General features: G+C 42.8%; 1 protein-coding gene across 1 annotated transcript; it reads left to right on the top strand.

Annotated features, from left to right (window-relative positions):
- The first annotated feature begins 2,782 nt into the window (after positions 1-2,782).
- On the top strand, positions 2,783-9,487 carry LOC114158010 (lecithin retinol acyltransferase-like). The gene is made up of 2 exons (XM_028039310.1): positions 2,783-3,448; positions 8,730-9,487. Exons 1-2 carry the CDS (start codon positions 2,888-2,890, stop codon positions 8,880-8,882), a joined length of 714 nt encoding a protein of 237 aa, XP_027895111.1. The 5' UTR covers positions 2,783-2,887; the 3' UTR covers positions 8,883-9,487.
- Positions 9,488-9,905: the final 418 nt, after the last annotated feature.

Genomic DNA, 9,905 nt, shown 5'->3' with positions numbered 1-9,905 from the left:
TGAGGCGTCACTCGGCTCCTTTCACCTCTTCACAGCCGCTCAGTCGGGGTCACATCAACACAACCATTCAGCATTTCAGATCTCACCTCTCCTCACTCATTCAGCTCCAGCTGGAGGGGCGGGGTCTCACTGCGTGAGTCCCGGTCCGTTTCCATAATCTTCCCCTAATCCTTCCAAATCCTCTTCTCCCATTCGGAGGAAGACGGAAGAAAAGCTTTGGTAACAAAAATGAGAAGTGAATCACAAGTAGCTTTTAGCTAATCAGACGGTTTAACCACCATGAACATGAAACACAAAACTTGGTTTGTTCTCCTTCCTGGAGATGAATCAGAAAAAAAAACAAGGATCAGCTGAAAACTGAGTCCAGATTCAGACATGAAGACAGGTTTTCACTGTCTGTGCTGGATCGGCTGTATGAGGTTCTACAGTTACTTGCTTTAGATTATTTTAGATAATTTAAACCTCACAAGATTTTCTGAAGTATTTGTAATAAATTTGAAATAACGTATCCAAATTACATTTTGTTTTTCTCAGCAATTACAAACTATTTCAATAATCTTGATATGAAAATAAAGCTAACATTTGAGGGACTCCTTCAGAAGTGTAAGCATCACAGCAGGTTGCGATAGTTTCTTTTTTGTTTTTGTTGTTTATAACAGATTTTATGTCCTGACCAACCGTCTGTGTGTTCCTGCTGAAACTCGTTGGACCAGCAGGATTTCTCTGTTTTCTGATTTTGGTGAGTCTGTGTGATTTAGTCCGTTAGAGTCGGTTTGATTATGGACCAAAATCATAACATTTGCTCCATCTCCAGCTGCTGTGGTTCTTTCTCTCTGCTCTGACTCAAACCCTTTGAGCAACCTGTTCCCCTCCTGGCCTGTGGGGGCGCTGCACCAAAAACCACTGAAGACACTGAGTGCAACTTAGACTTAGACTTAGACTGACTTTATTGTCATTTTGCATGCACAGGGTGTATACAGAACGACATTTCGTTGCATACGGCTCAGGACAATGTTTTGAGCTTCCAATGTTGTGAGGTTACTCCAGAATAAAATAAAATACAGTATAAAATATGAATATAAATCTAACTTCCTTCTTCACCAAATGGAAACAAAAATGGAGTGGCTTCAGGTTTTTGCATATTTGTCATTTGTCGTTTGTAAAAAACAACAAGCCATCTCTCCCTTAGCGCTAGGCTCTCTAGCGTTTGTTTTGGTTGTATTTACCCAGAATCCCCTGCACTGTAGTCCACTTCCTGCTTTTGGAGCGAACTGGGAATGCACCCTAATCTTCAGTCTCAGCTGAGAGGAGAGGCATCTGCTGCTGTAGCTCATCTGCTCTGGTTCTGTCATCTGGAACCAGAACCAAATATTGACAGTTTTTTTTTCTTTTTCAGTTCATTCTTTTTAAATCTTATGTTAGTTGTGTGAAAGAAAAAAAGCTAAAATCAGCAGTTTGAGCAACTTAAACCTTTTTCTCCTTATTCTGAGGCTCCATTGGAGCTTCAGCCTGAAGTCCTCCAGTTTCTGCAAAGCGATTGGCTGGTTTGTGTTTGACGATAAAAACGTGAGGTGAGTTTACTTACAGAATTTTTTTTTGTGGTCACCAGAACCGGGACTTTCTGTAAACCTGAGATCTGTGATGTCATCATTGAATCATTCCAACTTTTAATGATTCTTCCAACTCGGTTCAGTTCATTTAATCAGGCCCGGTTCACAGGATCAGTCGACCAACAGGTCCAGTTCATTAAACCAGTTTGTTCCAGTTGTTGTAATCCAGGACACTGTGCAGCCAAAAGGTCAGAGGTCATTGTGAGGTGTAAACGGTCCAGGATGGTCCAGGTGTGAACAGGACGTGGACCTGCAGCGGCTCCTGGCCGACCCGGTTCCCACAGAGCTGCTGACGACTCGGCGTCAACAACATTTGCTGCTCTGACTTGCGGCTCAGAAGCGTTTGGTTGGCGTCAGGCTGAGCGGAGGCGGTTCTGTTACAACCACAGCAGAACGTCAGCGCCAGGTTCATGAACCTGTGGTCCTACAGGAGCCCAGAGGAGCCAAACAGAACCAGAACCAACTGAAACATGATCAACTCTTTATTAATGTAGCATTCCTGTTCTGCTTTTACTGCAGATCAAATCAATTATTTCTCCTGTTTTCATCTTTCAGTTTTTGTGATTTTTGATTCCAGAAATGCTTCGAAGTGGATTTTAAAGACGTGGAGGTTTTGGAGGAGCCAGATTAAAACCTGCTGCATTCAGGCCCCGCCCACACAGACAGGTGTTTGGTAGTTCAGACTGGAAATCCACAGCCACCATTTTAAAAAGAAATTATTTTTAAAAATGTTTGAAAAGTAGAAAAATTTCTAAACGCCAGATTCATGTTTCAGTGTCGACATGCGAGCCGTGTTTTTAAAACGACATCGCCGCTCCGTCTCCGTGGGAGAGTTACAGCGCCACCAACTGGCCTGGCAGACCTACTACAGCGATTCTGTGGCGCTGTGTCCTGTTTTTAACTCTTTCTTTATAGTTTACAAGAATTTACCTTGTTCACCTCCGTGTGGGCGGAGCCTCAGAGGGTCTGAAGTTCATGTTTAACAGAATCTCACCGGTTTCTCCTGGGATGGATGGATGGATGGATGGATGGATGGATGAACAGGAGGTTGTCGGTTAACTGATTTAACTGGTTTCATTGGGTTAACTGGATTATTTTGGGTTAACTGGTTTCATTGGGTTAACTGGGTTAACTGGTCTCCGGTATCTCCTCTCCTCCCTCTCCCTGTGACACACACGGGGCGCGCTCCGCTCCCGCACGCCCCCGCAGTAAAAGCGGGCTTCCCGCGGGGAGCCGCTCAGACTCGGAGCCGGACGGACTCGCATCCTGCCGCCGCCATGCTGGACAGCCTCACCTTCCTCCTGGAGCGCCTCTTCCTCCTCGCCCACATCAAGCTGTCCAGCCTGCTGCCCCCGCAGCTGGCCCGCAGCTGTGACCGGGAGGAGCCGCTCCCGCAGCCCCCCGCAGCAGCAGCGGCGGCCCCGCACAGGTTCCAGCGCGGGGACCTGTTGGAGGTCCCCCGAACCCTCTTCACGCACTTCGGGATCTACCTGGGCGACAACCGGGTGGCGCACCTGATCCCGGACATCCTGCCGGTGCTGAGCTCCGACAGCCGGCAGATCCAGCAGATGGTGACCAACAGCCGGCTGCTGCTCGGCGTGCTGTCCAAGCGCGCCAGCATCCGGGTGGACTCGGTGGAGGACTTCGCGTACGGAGCCGGGATCCTGCTGAACGCCATGGACCGGGCGGTGCCGCTCAGCCCGCTGCCCGGGGAGGAGGTGGCCCGGCGGGCCGAGCTGCTGGTCGGCGGGGTTTCCTACAGCCTGCTGTGGAACAACTGCGAGCATTTCGTCACTTACTGCCGCTACGGGGCCGCGCAGAGCCTGCAGACCGACCAGGTGAGCTGCCCTTTGACCCCACCGAGCCATTCACCAGTTCATTTACCAAACTATCAAAAAACTGCAAAAGTTTTAAATGCATTAATTCGACCTAATTTTATTACGTAGCATGGAAAGCCATTACTGCCAAAAATCACTATTTGTCTAATATAGAAATAATTGAATAGTCACTTAAAACAAAAACATTCATTGCCTAAAATGCTAAAACTTTACCACTAGGCTAAAGTATATAGTCTTAAATGCAACATATAGATATTTTTGTACTGTTTTGTATATTATTTTTTTATCAATTGATCTTTTTTGAGTCTGTATACTCCAGTTAATGATTAATTGATTACTAAATTAGTTAACAATTATTTCAATAATTGTTTAATCCAGTTAATTATTTCAGCCCACACACACACACACACACACACACACACACACTAATTCTGATGGATTTTTTGGGTTCCATGTTTTGATTATTGAACATGACTCTGTCTTTGTGTGACCTGAACATGATTGATTCTCTGCAGACAGAAAAAGCGATGTAACGAGCAGATAAAATCTTTTACAAGCATCTTTGTGGCGCTTCATGTTTCTGTTTTGCACCATGTTGACAGAGGAGATCAGGCATCAAACGGTCTGATGCCTGGAACCAAACCCAGCTTGGCTGAGTCCAGACCTCCACCCACTAAACCACCGTCGCTCCTAAAACATTTCCTCGTAATCTTTTATAGCCTCTTTAAAAGTTAAATCATGAATTCTACATCATTTGTTTGTGCTGATATTTATCGTTAATGGCTTGCCGTACTGACTTGTCGCTGAAAGTCTGCAGAAGTTTCCTGCTCACAGGGATCCTGTGTTTTATTGGACAGAACGTCCTGCAGCAGGAGACCACATGTGTTCACGCATGTTTGACTTTGCAGCCTCATAAAACGCTGAAGGTTTTAGTGAAACAACTTTATCCTGACTCACTGTGCATGCAGCAGAGCAGACCTTAACAGAGGAGGACTCTCTTTTTTAAAAACTTTCCATCATCCAGACGTCTAACCTGCTGTTCATCAGCGGTTCCCAACACTTTGTTGTGATCTGTGAATGATTCAGGCGGCTGCAGCAGATTTGACTCTGAATCTCTGCTGGATTGAACTCTTTTGTTTCCTGATTTGTTGTTATTTTGCACACAAAGCTGCTGATTTGGGCTGAAATGCAACAGCAGAAAATCTGTGGACCCTGTTAGCTCTGGATAAACTCAAAGATGGAATCTGCTCACTGGGACCAAAACTCAGTTGAGACAGATATTCATACAGCATATTTAATGCTATTTAATGCATTAGATTGTAAGCAAGGACAAACTATGATGAAGTGCAACATTTATTTATTTACTTATATTAAAATGCATGGTTTATCCTTCATGATGGCCTTTTTGAATGTGTGTTTCTCATATTTATCTCCAAAATGATGCAATATCATAAAAAACACTGCAAAAAGCATAAAATCTTACCAAGTAATTTTGGTTTAGCTTCTATCAGAAATATCTCAGTTCACTTGAAATAACTTAAAGTGACTTTTCAGCAAAACATATATGAGCCTGTTTGAAGTCAATTGATCCTTAATATTGATGAAAATCTTCTAATTTCACTGGCTGATTATTTCACTTGTAACAAGACATTTTCCCGTGTTATAAGTTAAATATTTTACCGGTGAAACTACAACTTTTCCATCAACATTAAGGAATTATTGATTTGAAACAAGCTTTTATTTCAGAATAGCTACTTCTGTATTCATTTTGTCTTATTTCAAGCATTCTAAGATATTTGCTCTAGAAACTAAACTAAAAATACACAGTGAACATATTGCAGCAAATAAACCAGCTCATTTTTTTACATAGATGCTGATATGATTAATTCCTCCATCTGACCGTCTCATACAATCTTTCCAGAAAAATCTCTGCCTGATAAATGAAACTATTTTAACGTTAATGTAAGCGGATCAGTGAAACGACTCAGAAATGCTGCCTTGGCTTCATGTGAAGGATAAACCTCGCTGTGAACCAGGAGGACTGAACTGTTAAGGATGGAAATAATGGCTCATGGAGGTTTAGCAGCCAATCAGGACGTCCGTCCTCCTCTGTTGGACCCGGGTTTACGGAGCAGGAAAATCTGGGTCGCTCCTCGGAAAAGTCCTGAGAACAAGAGCCGCATTCAGACCTGAGCCGCCTGCCAGCAGCAGAGAGTCACTCAGTCTGCGCTGAGGATGCTGATGATGATGGACGACAGCCGTACCGGCCCTTTAAACCAGGACCACGCCTCTCTGCGGTCGGTCCAGGACGTGTTTCACTCAGATGACAGCTTGACTCTTCTTCAGCTGGATTTGGGAAAAATTCGCTCATCTCTGCTGCTGTACATCAGATGAAGGTTCATTTTTCACATCCTGTTTGAGCCTTTGTTACTCAGCCTAATACTAATACTGACGTTAAATAGGAGTTTGACTGACTACCACGGTTTTGAAGGTACTGAAAAGTTTTCAGCCCCCTAACCCATAAATCAAAAATTTAATAAAATAAAAATATATAAAAATCTTTTTGTTTGGAAAAGTGTTTATAAAAGATGTTTTCGTCATCCCAGGTCATTCAGTGACTGTTTGGTGTTTACATAGTTTAACCAGATTAAACCATCTGGATGGTTGAATCATTACGGAGGACCCCCAGCTGCTTAAAGCTACTAGCATCTTTTCTTGATCAGTGATTATTTTAAGCCAACTGAAACCTCCAGACTCAAAGTTTAGTTTTATAAAAGTTTATTAACATTTTTATGACTAACATCCAGGTGAATAAAGGTGATAAATATTTACCTTTTTGCTGTTTTTCAGTTTCACACAGTCAACCTTTACATGTCAGAACGATGGTGCATTCTTTACATTTTGAAAACAAACCTGAGCTAAAACTCAACCTGACCGGAGCTTTGTGAACAGAGTGGCAGCATGCTGACCCCTGGTAGCAGAGGGTAATCCAACCTGATGTTTACTTAACGCTGGGGCCCTCTGAGGCTCCTTTAAGAGCTCCTGTTGGCCCTCGGCCCCCCATTCCTTAAACCTTTACAGGCTTCTCTCCGAGGCGGCACACAGGTCAGATGTTTGGCTTGGAAATTACAGGATGTGAAACTTGATGCAGGGAAAAGTCTGTCAGCAGCAGCAGGAGGGAAACCGCAGTCTGTCTCTTATTAAGGCTGTAATTAGCATTTCAAATGTCATTTACTTACAAATATGGGAATAATTTGTAGCGTTTCTAAAACCTCTGTGGGGTTTTGTGTTGCTGGTGTTTCTGTATTGTTTCAACTCTAAGCAGAGTTTGAAAAGCAGCAAGTCTGGCAAAAATATTCATTCCCTCTTGAGCTGGTTCACATGTTGCAACCTCAGAGTGATTTTTTTTTTATGTGATTGACCAAATCTGATTAGTTCCTACCAGCTTCCTTATTCCATGCTGAAGAAATGCATCCCCTTAGCATGATGCTGCCACTGCCATATTTCACTGGCGGATAAAATACATGGAAGTTTTGTGATTTTAGTGTGAAAAAATATGAAAAGCAAACCTAAAAATATAAATACAAGTGGAAAAGCAGCGAGTTATATCAAGTCCAAAAGTATCAGAAGTGCTAAAATTCTTTGTTCAAGGAGTAATCTTTGTTTTTCCTTTAAAAGAAACAAATGTTTAGGCACTGGATTAATAAAAAACATGTTTCCTAACATTTATGAACAGTAGTTAAATGTGGATTAGAAAAGCCGGTTTTCAGTTCAGCACTATGTGTTTCCTCTGAAGGTTTTTTTTATAGATCAAGGTTTTCCTGTAAATGATTTTACAATCAAAGACTTTCTGCTATTTTAGTGAGATTTTATGTGGCAGGTAGGATGTAGGATGTAGGATGCAGGATGCAGGATGTAAGATGTAAGATGTAAGATGCAGGATGTAGGATGCAGGATGTAGGATGCAGGATGTAAGATGTAGGATGCAGGATGTAGGATGCAGGATGTAGGATGCAGGATATAGGATGCAGGATGTTGGATGTAGGATGTAGGATGCAGGATGTAAGATGTAGGATGTAGGATGCAGGATGTAGGATGTAGGATGCAGGATGTAGGATGCAGGATGTAAGATGTAGGATGCAGGATGTAGGATGTAGGATGCAGGATGTAGGATGCAGGATGTAGGATGCAGGATATAGGATGTAGGATGCAGGATGTAAGATGTAGGATGTAGGATGCAGGATTTAGGATGCAGGTGCAGGATGCAGGATGTAGGATGTAGTATGTAGGATGCAGGATGTAGGATGCAGGATGTAGGATGTAGGATGCAGGATGTAGGATGCAGGATGTAGGATGTAGGATGCAGGATGTAGGATGTAGGATGTAGGATGCAGGATGTAGGATGCAGGATGCAGGATGTAGGATGCACAATGTAGGATGCAGGATGTAGGATGCAGGATGTAGGATGCACAATGTAGGATGCAGGATGTAGGATGTAGGATGCAGGATGCAGGATGTAGGATGCAGGATGTAGGATGCAGGATGCAGGATGTAGGATGTAGGATGCAGGATGTAGGATGTAGGATGTAGGATGCAGGATGCAGGATGTAGGATGCACAATGTAGGATGCAGGATGCAGGATGTAGGATGCAGGATGTAGGATGTAGGATGCACAATGTAGGATGCAGGATGTAGGATGTAGGATGCAGGATGTAGGATGTAGGATGCAGGATGCAGGATGCAGGATGTAGGATGCAGGATGTAGGATGCAGGATGCAGGATGTAGGATGCAGGATGTAGGATGTAGGATGTAGGATGCACAATGTAGGATGCAGGATGCAGGATGTAGGATGTAGGATGCAGGATGTAGGATGCAGGATGTAGGATGCAGGATGTAGGATGTAGGATGCAGGATGCAGGATGTAGGATGCAGGATGTAGGATGCACAATGTAGGATGCAGGATGTAGGATGCAGGATGCAGGATGTAGGATGCAGGATGTAGGATGCAGGATGCAGGATGTAGGATGCAGGATGTAGGATGTAGGATGCACAATGTAGGATGCAGGATGTAGTTTGGGAGAATTTGTCCATTTTTGCAGGAAATGTGACGTTTTATGTGGAGCAGAATGGTGAAGGTGTGTCTAGATGAGCAAAGTAAACCAACATGGTTCCATAATTATCCAAATGAAAATGCAGCCCACACTTTTCAGATTTGTATAAGTTATGTGTTTAATGTGAAAAATGTGAACGTTTTTTTCTGTCCTCTGTGTTTTTCTGCAGTTCTGTGAGTGGCTGAAGTCTCTGATCCGGGACCAGCGCAGCGTGGTTCTGACCGGCCTGCTGGGCCTCCTGTCCATGGCGTGTTTGGGCGTATCCCCTGGCACCGCCCTGCCCTCCGCCCTCATCCCCTTCACCCTGTGGATGGCCAGCTAAGAGGCCAGAACAAACCCAGAGACTCTGTTCTGGAAGACGGAAAACATCTGGCCTTTAACTAGACCGTTTGGGTTTTAGAGACGGAAACCGTCGCCTCGTCTGATCGATCTGGAAGTAAAAACGTTTTCTGCTAGTTTGGACACTTCTCACTTTGATATTATGTTTTTTTCTGTTATTGTTTTTATTTCCTCTCCTGCTAAATAGAAACTTCGTTTGATGATTTTCAGCCAATCAGAAGACAGAAAGGAACCAAAACAGCCGACTGAACATTTTAGTTCAGATTTGAAAGTTTTCTCCATCCAGACCACAGATAAAAATCTCACATTAACTCTGTTCTGTTTCTAATTTTTATCTTTGACAGGTGAATCTGACTGGTTTTCCCTCCAGTCTGATCTTGTTCTTGATCAAGTTTGGCTCCATTTCTACCCAGTATGTCAGGAATCTGTTTCGTTTTTTGTTTCAGCTCTGCAACCTGGTGAAGATGTAAATATCTGTAAATATCCTTCTGGACCTGATTGTTTCCTAACAGTCACAAACTTTTTTACCGTTTTATAACTTGTTATATTGTGTTTTAATGTGTAAATAAAGAAAATGGAAGAAAAGTGGATTTGCGTTTTTTTTTCCTCATTTGTTACATTTATTATAACAAATTTACCCAACTTCGATTTTATTCTATAAATCTTTAATTTATTTTCACTTACATATTAAAATATTAAAATTTCTTCAAAATCATCACTAAGACGGATTAAAGCAAAGTCATTAAAATAAAAATAGCTGTGTCAGCATGTTTCTTTCCAAATTAACTGAAAATTGCTTGAAGTATTTTTTTTTATCTCCTATGACTCACTGAACTCGTTTTGAGTTTCGCTGCTCAGCTGTTATCAGGGTTTGGTTGCTGTAATGAAAGATTTTTTCCTCTGGCTGCAGAGAAAAGTGGAAACAGTTGCTGACCTGCCAGATTCAATCAAATGAAAATAAAAACAGATTTTCAAATCAAATATTCCTTTACTTCCCTGTGTGAGA

This window comes from Xiphophorus couchianus, chromosome 14 (assembly GCF_001444195.1).
Source record: "Xiphophorus couchianus chromosome 14, X_couchianus-1.0, whole genome shotgun sequence".
NCBI classification, from domain to species: Eukaryota; Metazoa; Chordata; class Actinopteri; order Cyprinodontiformes; family Poeciliidae; genus Xiphophorus; species Xiphophorus couchianus.
This window is presented reverse-complemented; position numbering and strand designations above follow the sequence as displayed.